The sequence below is a fragment of the Callorhinchus milii genome, unplaced genomic scaffold (genome assembly GCF_018977255.1).
Source record: "Callorhinchus milii isolate IMCB2004 unplaced genomic scaffold, IMCB_Cmil_1.0 Scaffold2, whole genome shotgun sequence".
Lineage (NCBI taxonomy): Eukaryota > Metazoa > Chordata > Chondrichthyes > Chimaeriformes > Callorhinchidae > Callorhinchus > Callorhinchus milii.
In genome coordinates, this window is record NW_024704743.1 from 28342811 (window position 1) to 28356524 (window position 13714).

Below are 13714 nucleotides of genomic sequence, written 5' to 3' on the forward strand. Positions count from 1 at the left end.
TGCAGTGGGGGGTGTGCAGTGGGGGGGGTGCAGTGGGTGGGTGCTGGGGTGCAGTGGGTGGGTGCTGGGGTGCAGTGCTGGGGTGCAGTGGGGGGGGTGCAGTGGGGGGGGTGCAGTGGGGGGGTGCAGTGGGTGCAGTGCTGGGGTGCAGTGGGGGGGTGCAGTGGGTGCAGTGCTGGGGTGCAGTGGGGGGGTGCAGTGGGTGCAGTGCTGGGGTGCAGTGGGGGGGTGCAGTGGGGGTGCAGGTGCTGGGGTGCAGTGGGGTGGGTGCTGGGGTGCAGTGGGGGGGGTGCAGTGCTGGGGTGCAGTGGGGGGGTGCAGTGCTGGGGTGCAGTGGGGGGGGTGCAGTGCTGGGGTGCAGTGGGGGGGGGAGTGCTGGGGTGCAGTGCTGGGGTGCAGTGGGGGGGTGCAGTGGGTGCAGTGCTGGGGTGCAGTGGGGGGGGGTGCAGTGCTGGGGTGCAGTGGGGGGGGGAGTGCTGGGGTGCAGTGGTGCAGTGGGGGGGGGTGCTGGGGTGCAGTGGGGGGGTGCAGTGGGGGGGGGTGCAGTGGGGGGGGTGCAGTGCTGGGGTGCAGTGGGGGGGGCAGTGCTGGGTGCAGTGGGGGGGGTGCAGTGGGGGGTGCAGGTGCTGGGGTGCAGTGGGGTGGGTGCTGGGGTGCAGTGGGGGGTGTGCAGTGGGTGCAGTGGGGGGGGGGTGCAGTGGGGGTGCAGTGCTGGGGTGCAGTGGGGGGGGGGGCAGTGCTGGGGTGCAGTGGGGGGGGGGCAGTGCTGGGGTGCAGTGCTGGGGTGCAGTGGGGGGGTTACCTGCTGGTAGCTGGCGGCGGGGCTCAGGGGTTTGGTGTCCGGAGGGACACACACGAGGAGCAGCGACAGGAAGCGGCTGTAGCTCTCGGTGTCCGAGGCTCTCGACACAGCGGGAGCCCCCGCGCCCCCCGCAGCCCCCGCGCCCCCCGCAGCCCCGCAGCCCCCGCGCCCCCCGCCCCGAGCGCCGCCACGAACTGCTGCACCGTCTGCACCGCGGGGTACACCGAGCGGAGCAGCGGCAGCGGCCCCCGCGGCTCACACATCCTCTCTCACTCACTCACTCACTCTCACTCTCACACTCACCGCAGCGCCCTCTACCGTCACTCACTGCACCTTTACTCTCAACTCCCTCCTCCCTCTCCCCCCTCCTCACTCCCCCCTCCATCCCTCTCCTCACTCCCCCCCACTCCCCACTCCACCCCCTCCCCACTCCCCCTCCACCCCCTCCCCCACTCCCCACTCCACCCCCTCCCCCCCCCTCCACCCCCTCCCCACTCCTCCCCACTCCCCCACTCCCCCCATTCCTCACCCACTCCACCCCTCCCCCTCCTCACTCCACCCCCTCCTCACTCCTCCCTCCCACTCCCCCCTCCACCCTCCCACCCCATTCCCCCACCCACTTCACTCCTTCCCCACTCCCCCTCCCCTCACTCCCCACTCCTCCTCTCCACCCTCACTCCCCCTCCCCACTCCCCCATCCCCCACTCCCATTCCCCTCCACCCTCACTCCCCCTCCCCACTCCCCCTCCTCCACCCCCACTCCCCTCCCCCACCCCCCCTCTCCACCCCCACTCCCCCATTCCCCCTCCATTCCCCACCCCACTCACCTCACTCCCCCTTACCCACTCCACCGTGCCCCCCACCACCTCACTCACCCACCCACCACCTCACTTCCCCCCCCCCCTCCACTCCCCACCACCTCACTCCCCCACCGCGTTTCACCCACAAGATGTCCATCCAGTCAATACACTTTGCAGCCTACTCTGTGAAGCGCTTCGAGACGTCTCGAAGATGTGAAAAGCGCTATCTCAAAAGCAACGATTGTTATTATATTATTATTATTATTATAGTGGTGCAGAGAGTGGGGAATGTGAATTAGCTAAGCTGAGGGCCAAGCAGAGGAGTGGGGTAGCAAGAGGTCAGAGAGATTAATGTCAGATGTGAATCCACTGTGGATTTTGTATGCGAGTGAGGGCGTTGAAATTAATCCTCTGGGAGAAAGGAAGCCAGTGGACTTAACGGTCGAACATAACGGTCCATCGGCAGATCTGGCTGGACCTTATCAAATCCTATTGCCCCGCTCCCGCCTCCGCTAAATCATTCATTCTACTCTAAGACAATCTTGGAAGCCACGGACAACCCCAGGCTCCTCTTCTCCATCACCAACCGGCTCCTCCGCCCACCCTCTAATGCCTCGTCCGTCTTCACCTCTAATGCAAACTGCGAGGCAATGCTGGACTTCCTCCAATCCAACGTTGAGGGGATCCGCTCAGCTGCCCCTGCCCTTCCATCTGCCACATGCTCCCCAGCCCCCCTCATCCCTCCCTCCACACTTCAAACCTGTCTCCCACTCCTCTCACCACCACTATTACCGGCATGAAACCGACCACCTGCTCCCTCGACCCCATCCCTACCCCTCCTTACCTCCCAGCTCCACTTCCTTGTCCATCTACTCACAGACATCATAAACCTCTCCCTGTCCAATGGACTGTTCCCACCCCAATAAAAACGGCCATCATCACTACTATCCTTAAAAAAAAATCCTCACTGTTCCCATCTCTGCTCTCAAACTACCGCCCCATCTCCAACTTCCCTTTCCATTCCAAGGTCTTGGAACGAGTTGTTCTTCTACTCCAGGATAATCCTGGAGGCGAAGAACAACCCCAGGCTACTGTTTTCCACCACAACCCGACTCCTCCGTCCCCCCCGCCACCCCGCGCAGGTCATCTCCTCCAACCTTCACTGCGAGGAGATGCTGGATTTCCTTGAATCCAAGATCAAGGGAATTCGCTCCGCGGTCACTTCCCCTCCAACATCCACCAACCCCCCACCCCTCACTCCCACACTCCGACTGCTACCCATCCTCCCCTACTCACTTTTGTACCCGTTTCCCCACCCTCTGTCACCAAACTCATCCTATCCCTAAAACCAACCACCTGCTCCCTTGACCCCATCCCCACTCCACTCCTTATCTCCCAGCTCCACTTTCTTGCCCCACATATCACCGACATCATCAACCTGTCCCTCTCCTCTGGCTCTGTCCCCATTCCCTTAAAAACTGCCACCATCACGCCCACCCTGAAAAAACCCTCCCTTGATGCGTCGCAGCTATCAAGCTACCGGCCCATCTCCAACCTCCCCTTTCTCTCCAAGGTCCTGGAAAGAGTTGTCGCCTCCCAACTGCGCTCTTTCCTTTCCACCCATTCACTTTTTGAACCCCTTCAGTCAGGTTTCCGTGCTGCCCATAGCACAGAAACTGCCCTGGTCAAGGTCACCAATGATATCCTGACCATCTGTGACCAGGGCTCCCTCTGCCTCCTCGTCCTCCTCGACCTATCGGCAGCATTCGATACGGTCGACCACGCTATCCTACTCCACCGCTTGTCCTCCCACCTCAACCTTCAAGGCACTGTCCTTGAGTGGTTTAGGTCGTACCTTTCTCACCGTCTTCACTTTGTCTCGACGAATGGCTTCTCCTCCACCCCCCGTACTGTCTCATGTGGTGTCCCTCAGGGCTCTGTCCTCGGTCCCCTCCTCTTCACCCTCTATATGCTCCCCCTTGGTGACATCATCCGCAGACATGGAGTTAACTTCCACATGTATGCGGATGACACCCAACTCTACCTTTCCTCCTCTACTCTCAACTCCACGACCACCGATGTCCTGACAGCCTGTCCGACATCGAGTCCTGGACGAGAGACAACTTTCTTCAGCTCAACGTGCGAAAAACCGAGGCCCTCCTGATTGGCTCACGTCAGCGCCTCCGCACCTCAGGCGCTGACACCATCAGCATCCAAGGCTGCACTCTCCACCTCTCAAAGCCAGTCAGGAACCTCGGCGTTTTGTTCGACCCTGAGCTGTCCTTTCTCCCTCACATCCGCACCACAACTGGCACCGCCTTCCATCACCTCCGGAACATCGCCAGACTACGGCATTACCTCACCCCTCACGCTGCTGAAACCCTGGTCCACGCCTTTGTCACCTCAAGGCTGGACTATGGGAACTCTCTCCTCGCCGGCCTTCCCGCCACCTCCCTCCACAAGCTGCAGGTCATTCAGAACTCTGCAGCTCGTGTACTGTCCCGCACCAGGCTTCGGGACCACATCACTCCCACCCTCGCTCGCCTCCACTGGCTCCCCATCCCCCAGAGGATTGATTTCAAGATCCTCATCCTCACCTACAAGGCCATTCACGGCCTTGCTCCCTCCTACCTCTCCAACCTACTATCCCCCTACCTACCTGCCCGTACCCTCCGTTCCTCTGGCTCCGGTCTGCTCCACGTCCCCCGCCCCAACCGCCCTACCATCGGTGGTCGGGCCTTCAGCCTCTCAGCCCCCAGGCTCTGGAACTCTATCCCCCAGTGCCTTCGCCGCCGCCTCCCTTTCCTCCTTCAAGGCCGGTCTCAAAACCTTTCTCTTTGACCGAGCCTTCAGCTCCCCTCTCGACTCTCTTCCCCCTCCTCGCTCCCTCCCTTCCCTCCCCTCACCCTGACCATTTCCCCCCTCCTCGCTCCCTTCCTTCCCTCCCCTCACCCTGACCATTTCCCCCCTGCTCGGGTCCTGACCCAACTGTGCAGCGCCTTGGGACGTCCTCCTGACATGAAAGGCGCTTTATAAATGGAATCTTGTTGTTGTTATTGTTGCTTCCCAGCTTCGCTCGTTTCTCTCCCTCCACTCCCTTCATGAACCCCTCCAATTGGGCTTCCATGCTGCCCACAGCACAAAAACCACCCTGGTCAAAGTGATAAATGACATTCTGTCCATCTGCAACCAGGGCTCCCTCTATCTCCTCGACCTCCTTGACCCCATCCCGACCCGTTGACTACTCTATCCCCATCCACAGCCTCTCCTCTCACCTCAATCTTCACAGCTCTGTCCTCGACTGGTTCACACCACCTCCACTTTATCTCCACAAACTGATTCTCTTCTAGCCTCCTCACCATCATGTGCAGCGTTCCTCAGGGCTCCGTCCTTAGTGCCCCCCTCTTGGTGACATCATCCGCAGACATGAGGTCAACTTCTACATGTACACGGATGACACACAACTGTATCTCTGCCTCCACCCCTGACTCCAGGACCACTGCTGTCCTGACAGAATGTCTGTCAGACATCAAGTCCTGGATGAGAGCTAACTTTCTTTAGTTGACCGTCAACAAGACCGAGGCTCTCCTGATTGGCTCCCATCAGTGCCTCCTCATCGAAGCCTCTGACAGCATCACCATCCATGGATGTACACTGCATCTTGCTAAGCCAGTCCAGAATCTTAGGGTCTTGTTTGACCCTCAACTATCCTTTCTACCCACATCTGTGCCATGACTTGCACTGCCTTCCCCCACTTCCGCAACATCACCCAGCTCCACCACTGTCTCACACCAGAGGCCGCAGAAACCCTCATACAAGCATTCATTACATCAAGGCTTGACTATGCAAACTCCTTGCTTGTCAGCCTCTCCAACTTCTCCCTCCACAGGCTGCAGATTATCCAGAACTCTGCAGCCTGTGTCCTCTGCCACACCAGGCTCCGTGACCCAACACCCCCATCCTCACCCGACTCCACTGGGTTCTCATCACACAGAGGATTGGTCTTGCTCCCCTTTACTTCTGCAAGCTCCTAACCCCCTACCATCCTACATTCTCTCTCCGCTCAGCGGGCTCCAGCCTGGTTTGTGTCCCCTGCCTCGCCTGCACCACCATTGGCAGTCGGGCCTTCTGTCACAGTCCCTCCATCTCGCCCCCTCCCTTGCCTCCTGCAAGACCCACCTCAAGACCCTCCTCTTCGACCGTGCTTTCAATCACCCTGCTTCTCCACCTGTCCTCCAGCCTTCCAGCTCAGGTCTGAAACTCTGACTGTCCAGCACCTTGGCACTATACAAATATAATTTTGTTGTTATTGTTGTAGTAGTGGAGATTGGCGAAGACAGGGTGATGTGCATGTGGAGATGAATCTTGGTGAGGACCCAGGCAGGGAAGTTTTGAATGAGCCTGAGCTGTGAGGTCAAGTGTTGGCATATAGCCTGAACCCTCTTTGTTCTCTATTAATTCCATGGAGTGTGGTGGTTCCACTGCTGTTGGGACCAATGATGCATTATCAGTGGAAAGCAACTAGCCACGTTCAAATATTGAAGATATAGAAAGGTATTGTGGTGTTTTGCTCATCAATCTTTAGCCGTCAGAGAAACAATTCGCAAATGATTCTTCCGAAGTTTAAATAAGTGGTGAAGAATCCACGATATGGATGGTGGTAAAAGGCCCTTGGAAGGAGTGCAACTGATATGGTGAATGGCATGATTTGATGTTATGCTTTTATCATGCCGTTATTTCAACCTCATGAGACACAATTACAATTTTGGGAGTAGAACTATTTTGCAAGATAATATTGTTTACCGTAGCACATCAGAGTTTAGTTGCACAGTTGTATTATCGAAATACTAAAAATATGCCTTACAATAGCAATCATTGCATTTAATGTAGCACCTTTTTAATTTGTTGAAACATATCAAAGGATATACCATAAAGTGTATTTTGGATGTGAACCCAAAGGCAATTTGCCTAAAACAATATCGCACAAACAGCTATCAAGTGAGTGACCCATTTTATTTTTGGGATTGTTGGTCAGGACACAGCAATATACTCCCTTCAATTTTCAAATAGGGCGATGGGATCTTTAAGGTCCATCTGGACAAGCGGACGAGACCTCGGTTTAACATCTCATCCAAAGGACATCACTTCCAACAATGCAGCACAGCCCCAGCACTGCATTGATGTGGAGGTAATTAAGTGTGTCTATGTGTGAAAGGTGGTTAAAATGTAGGTTGGTGGGAGGGGTGACATAAACCAGCCATGAGGTCGCCAATGATCATCCTGCCACCTCCGAGAGTACCAGTCCTCGGAGAGCGCCACAAATAGCTGGTGACATCAGCAACATCCAGCCTCAGCTCTGTCTAGAGGACTAGAGCAGATCCCTCTCCCACTAAAACAAAGCAAAGATCCTTAACAGAGGAAGGAATGGAAGGGGCCAGGGAAGGAATTGCAGCCCATACGAAAGGTGCTGCAGTTTGGTATGAACCTGGGCTGGAGGAATTGCGGTAGAAAATATAGTCCTGTCATTTGGGGCTCGGTCAAGCAGTTGCTTTTTGATCAGCAGTTAAAGTTTGGGTTTTGGCTTGAATGAGGTCTGCGGTAATTGATTTACTTAATGTTATTGAATGTTGAGTTACTTAAGAAGCACAAATAGTTCTCAAAGTAGTTTGCAGATTTACCAGTAATCCTGTAGTTATAGAATTACTCGTGCTTTTCATTAAATCCTCATCATGGCACCCTGTATTCCAAACAATTTGTTACATATTATGCATCTCCACAATAATTATTCTAGCATATATGCACTCTATTTTCATTAGAACTGTACTCAGACATGCATGTGCACCTTAAGGAAAGGAAAAGAAAATTTGAGGGTGATAGTAGGTAAACAAAAATACCCATTAAGGCTAAACAAAATTATTGGTGTAAATTATAAGGCTGGCCTATCAATAAAAGCAACAACAAATTGCATTTATAAAGCACCTTTCACGTCAGGAAGTCCCAAGACATTGGACAGTCTTCAGAGTTTGTACCCAAACTAGAATCATAAAGGTGGTGTGGGGTGTGTGAATGAAGGCACAGTCAAAGAAGATCTTGAGGTGCATCTTGAATGAGGCAAGGGAACAACAAATTGCATTTATATAGCACCCTTCATGCAGGGTAGTGTCCGGGAGCACTTAACAGTGGCGAAGTCTGACCCCGAGCCATGGGGAAAGAGAGAGGTGTCCGTAAGCACGATCAAAAAGGAAGGTCTTTAGGCAGGATTTGAAAGTGGGGAGGGAGGTGGCAAGCCAGAGGGATTGGGGGGAAGAGAGTTCCAGAGTTTCGGGGCATAGTACTGAAAGCTGTAGTGTGGCCTGTAGCTCAGTGGTTAGAGCATTCGCTTTGCAAGCGAGAGACCTGGGTATGATTCCCGGCAGGGTGAAACCTTGAGCAAGTTTCTTTGCTCCACAAGCCTGATAATAATCCCTCAAGAAAATAAAACAATAATAAATTGGTCACTTCAAATCCACGACTGTTTGTGGGACACTGCTGTGTGCAATTGGCTGCTGCATTTCGCCCACAAATATAGTCAATTCCCCTTAGTTTATTGTGTGAAGCGCTTTGAAACATCTAGAAGACGTGAAGAGCGCTATATCAAATGCAAGGATTATTATTAGGATTATTAAAGCACGGCCGCTGATGGTGGAGCGGAGTGGATAAGGGATGAACAAGAGGCCGGAGCAGGGGGTTGAGCAAGTCGGAAACGAAGGGAGGTGCGAGGGCATGAAGGGATTTGAAAACAAGTGAGAGGATCTTGAAATCAATCCGTTCGGTAATTGGGAGCCAGTGCAGCCTGGCAAGGACTGGTGTGATGGGGTCCTGGAGTTTTGTGCGGGTGAGTATCTGGGCGGTGGAGTTCTGAATTAATTGTATTTTATATATTGTGGAACTGGGGAGGCCAGCAAGGAAGGGACGAGGTAAAGAGATTCCAGGATAGAGTTCCAGATGTTTGAGGCAGAAAGCCTGACCGCCAAAGTTGGAATGGGCAGGGCAGAGGACATGAAGCAGGCCAGGGCCCACCGAGCTTGTGTACTCTCGCGCAACAGGCTCCGTGACCCCATCACTCCCACCCTCACCCGACTCCACTGGCTCCCCATCCCCCAGAGGATCGAGTTCAAGATACTCGTCCTCACTTTTAAGGCCATCCATGGCCTTACTCCCTCCTACCTCTCTGACCTGCTGACTCCCTACCAACCTGCCCATTCCCTCCATTCAGTTGCTCCGCCCTGCTCCATGTCTCCCGCCTGATCCACCCTACCATCGGTGGCTGGGCTTTCAGCCTCTCTGCCCCCACACTCTGGATCTCCATCCCACGGTCCCTTCACCTCGCTTCCTCCCTTACCTCCTTCAAGGCCGGTCTCAAGACCCTTCTCTTCGATCGTGCCTTTGGTCTCCTTCCCACCTCTCTGCCTTCCCTCACCCCTACACCACCCCTCCCCCATGCTCGGGCCCCAACACCTGACTGTTCAGCGCTTTGGGAGGTCCTCCCGACATGAAAAGCGCTCTATAAATGTGATTTTGTTGTTGTTGATTGGCAGATCATTTTTCTGGGGGTAATAATCCCTTCCAAAAATAATAATTTGGTCACTCAATCCACAACTGTTTGTGGGACACTGCTGTGCAGAATTGGCTGCTGCGTTTCACCCACAAAATACAGTCGATTCACTTTACAGTATATTCTGTGAAGCTCTTTGAAACATTTCAACCACATAAGGCGCAATATCAAATGCAAGGATTATTATTATCATTAGATTGCTGTAGGTCAGAAAGAAACTAAGAGAAATCTTTGTACTTGGTCATTGAACTAGTTTGACAGTTCTCTTCATTCGTTCAAACTTTCAAAGACAACACACCACTTCCTGTTTCTCTCAAGAAAAGGTTAAGATGAAAAGAGAAAACGCAAGGTTGATTAAGTCCAAAAAGGAAGTTAATGTTTAAATTCCCCTGACAAAAAAAATCATGATAGACTGACTGTTGTTCGCCTTTCCAGTACAAGAAAATTACTTTTTGTCCTCATTCATCAATTATGGTAAAACATCACTGACACATTAAATGATGTGAACAGTAGTGCAAGTGTGATATTAACTTTGAAGGGTTTCATAATTAACTAAAAGCTACAGGAGTACAGCTAAAAACAAAATGAGTAGCAGTCGGTTTGAACCTGGGTTTGGGAGAGGAGAAAAAGATACTTTTCCCATTCCCAACCATCAACCAACTTTTTAAAAAAATTGTGCCTTTGTTGCTGGAAAGTGCAAGTAGATAGACATCGAGTTAGGCACAACTGGAAATCCTTCCACAGTAAAACAGCTTGTCACAGATTCATGGCCTGAGCTCATACATCTAGAACGGCCGTTTGGAAAAGTCTGATGCCAGCTACGGAACTGTACTCTCAGCAAGGGTCAGGTGGCTTTCAAAGAGAGAAAATTGGCAAAATTATCATTTTTACACCTGATACTGGCTCCAAAGGTAACCTTGTCTAATGAACAAGAAGATGATAATGCCATGAACAAATGTTAGAATTTACACTTTTTGTATAATGTTAGAATCATAATAGATGTTGCGAACGGGTTAACTTTTACGTTAAGTGTGGGGGGCAACTAGACTGACACTCATGATTAACACTCAAGAGCAACAAAAGGCAACCCTCAGGAATAGCAGCTAAAGAGCAAGTTGCTTAAACAAGAGGACCTTGGTACCATCCTGGGATACTGATAAGAAATAACCAGTCACTTAAAAGGAATGTACTAATGATCCCACCTAACAAAATAACGAGCATCAGATAACAGGGGTCTTAAGGACAATGTGTATGTGTACTGAGGCACGTACACACCATGAGGTGTTCACGTGAACCCAGCATGATTTTGACCGGGTGATCTAATGTCCGCACCATGATTGGACCAACATTGGTATAAGAGTTCCGATAACTTTGTGTACGGGGCCGTCCCGGGTCGCGGAGACAAGGATACGGGACCGTCCCGGGCTGCGGAGACAAGGGTACAGGAGATGGAAGACTGAGAGCTGGAAACACTAAGACTGCGGATATCAGATGGAAGATTGAAAGCTGTAAGCAAGAAGACTGAAAGCATGAAGAATCAAGCTTGTGTGTTGCAAAGGCACAGTGTTGAACTCGAGATATCTACGGAGGTATTGTTCTGTTATAAGATCTCTTGATTGTACCGGCCTTTGGTCTGACCCATCGGGATATTGCGGAATAACAAACGAATAATAATAAAACACTCTGATATGTGGTTGCAAACGGATTATGGCTGATTTTATTTTCTAACACAAAATAGGGAAGAAATGTCGGCAGAATTTCAAGTGCAGACATCAAAAAAGTGACAATGACATCAAGGTTGTTTTGCTCACTTTCTGGTTCAAGTTACTTTTATCTTGGTCAAAAAAGTTGAAAGCAAGTACAATACTTCTTTACATGGGAAGGGAATTCAAACATCAATTCATTACATAACACCACCTGGATTTATTGAGTCCAAAACGAAGTTAATGTTTAAATTCCCTGAACACTTAATCAGCAGATTCCATTTTCTCACATTAAAGAGCCACCAAAAGATATCAGCAATTAAGCAATCGACTATTCCTTCAATGAAACCTAGGCTCCACTCTTCTTGGGAATGAGGAGCAGTTATAATAATCCTTGCATTTGATATAGCGTCTTATCATGTCTTGAGACATCTCAAAGCGCTTCACAGAATATACTGCAAAGTGAATTAATTGACTATGTTTTGTGGGCGAAACTTTATGATGATGCACAAAAGCAACCAGTTTCCATATTTAGTGGAATAATTTTTATCGCCTGTAGCTTCAGACATCCTTACATTTGATACAGTACCTTTCACATCAGGACATCTCCAAGTACTTCACAGGTGATCCTGCAGTGTGATGAGCGTGTATTTAGCAGGTGAACATGGCGTACAATGTCCCACAAACAGTTATGAAGTGAATTACCCGATTTTATTTGGGGGGAATGTTGGCCAGGAGAAATTTCCTTCTTTTGAATTGGTGCCATGGGATCTTTAATGTCCACCTGTAGAGGCAGACAGGACATCAAATTAACATCTTAGATGAAGTTCAGTACCTCCAAAAATGCTATGCACTGAACTGGAATGTCAGCCAAGTACAAATTCAGTGGCTGTTAAACTACAAAACAAATTTTGTCAACATGGTGGCTGAAATTTCAAAGATCCACTCCAAAGAGACACATTTCTGATGGTTGGTTTGCCAGGACCTGTACCAAAGCAACTTGCATCTATATAGTACGCTTCACACAGTGTAGTATCTCTAAGTGCAGAAGCCGGATTAGGATGAACCTTTTTGATCCTGGTGATCGCCGGAAGCACAGTAATAATTTGTAGAAACTGTAATTATAATAAATAATAATAATCGTTGCATTTGATATTGTGCTTTACCACGTCTCAAAACACTTCAGAATATACTGTAAAGTGCAGTGACTGTGTTTTATGGGTGAAATGCAGCAGCCAATTGCACACATCTTAGAAACATCAAACACCAGATAACTCGTCACTCCAAGAGAAAAGGGCTCAATGACGATAATAATAATCCTTGCATTTGATACAGCGCTTTTCACGTCGGGAGGACGTCCCAAAGCGCTTCACAGAACACACTGTAAAGTGAATTGACTATATATTTGCGGGTGAACGCGGCAGCCAATTGCGCACAGCAATGTCCCACAAACAGTCGTAGATTGAAAATGACCAATTTATTATTGTTTTGGGTTTTTGGAGGGATTATTATTAGGCGTGTGGAGTAAGGAAACTTGCCCAAGGTTTCGCCCTGCCTGGAATTGAACTCAGGTCTATCAGGAGTGACGAGTTAGGCATATGTATAAATACATATATAAATAAGGGTGGGATATTGACAGCATCATGACTTAACTGGTAGTGACAAGTTATCAGGAGTAAATCTTACCTTCATTAAGAACCCCTCCAAGATGTCCTTTTTGAAAGCACAAGTCCTAACTAACTATTGAAATAACAAATCCCTCTTAACAGTGACGATCAGCTTCACTGTTTTCTTCAGTACTGCCTGCACATCTCGGGAAGGTCATAGTGAATTCTGAAATCAGCACTGTCCCTCAATCAGTCAGCAGTGATTGGGTCTTTCTCCTTGGTTTTAAATCCATCGACTCAAATCAGAATTATTAGTCCGACAAGATTTGAATAACACTGCCTCATTTGAGTTTAATAATAATCCTTGCATTTGATATAAGGTTTATCAAAGTTTGGATGGAATGCAAAAAAGTCTTAAGTTCTGAGTGTATTTACTGTGATCTCAAATTAGAGATTTTGGTTTCACACACAAGTGCATTACACAGCCATTGTATACGTGGGAAAGAAAGAAACATGTACTACTTAAAATGGCATCGCACAACATGCAGGTTCGCTTGAATATTTTGTCCGTTAAAAAAATAAGACAAAATGCAAAAGAACAGAAATTTATCATTATGATCTTGAATTATGGTTCTATCCAATATAAGATGATCCATAGTGCATCTTATATTAGTTGCACTATGGAGTTTAATTACTTGCAATTCTGTGTGAAAAAATAGCCGAAAAAAAGCAGTAAATCATAAACCTGCATATATGTATTCCTTATTGAATGTGGATGCAGACACACAAAATAACCTTATGTAGACCAACAAATCTTTGTGCACCACACAATAGTTGCTCATTTCTTAATTGGCATTGGAAGCACCAATGTTACAATCCTACTTTAAATATAGTTGGGTTAAGCAGATTGCAGCTGCAATCATATGCAGCTTTCACAAAAAGCACATGGACAAGAGGCTTGATATGGAAGTTATTTTACAAATTGTTACTCTGGAATGCTCTGGCATTGGCTTAGTTAGTATTGCGTAGTAGCAATAATTTATTACGCATCCAATTTGGGGCCTGTATACTTAAAAAATAGCAAAAATTACTGAAGTTTTAAAATGTAATAGAATAATAATCCTTGCATTTGATAAGCACCTTATCATATCTTCAAGAATGTACTGTAAAAGTGAATTAACTGTATATTTTATATATTTTGTGGGCGA

At 49.5% G+C, this 13714-nt stretch overlaps 1 protein-coding gene across 1 annotated transcript in view; it reads right to left on the reverse strand.

Annotated features, from left to right (window-relative positions):
* The window catches only part of tert (telomerase reverse transcriptase), a 41353-nt gene extending 39031 nt beyond the window's left edge, over window positions 1-2322 (reverse strand). The window contains exons 1-2 of the mRNA XM_042346246.1: window positions 2277-2322; window positions 803-1008 (exon numbers count right to left, since the gene is read on the reverse strand). Of these exons, the coding sequence (XP_042202180.1) occupies window positions 803-1008; window positions 2277-2322 (252 nt within the window). The remainder of the gene's footprint in view (window positions 1-802; window positions 1009-2276) is intronic.
* Window positions 2323-13714: the final 11392 nt, after the last annotated feature.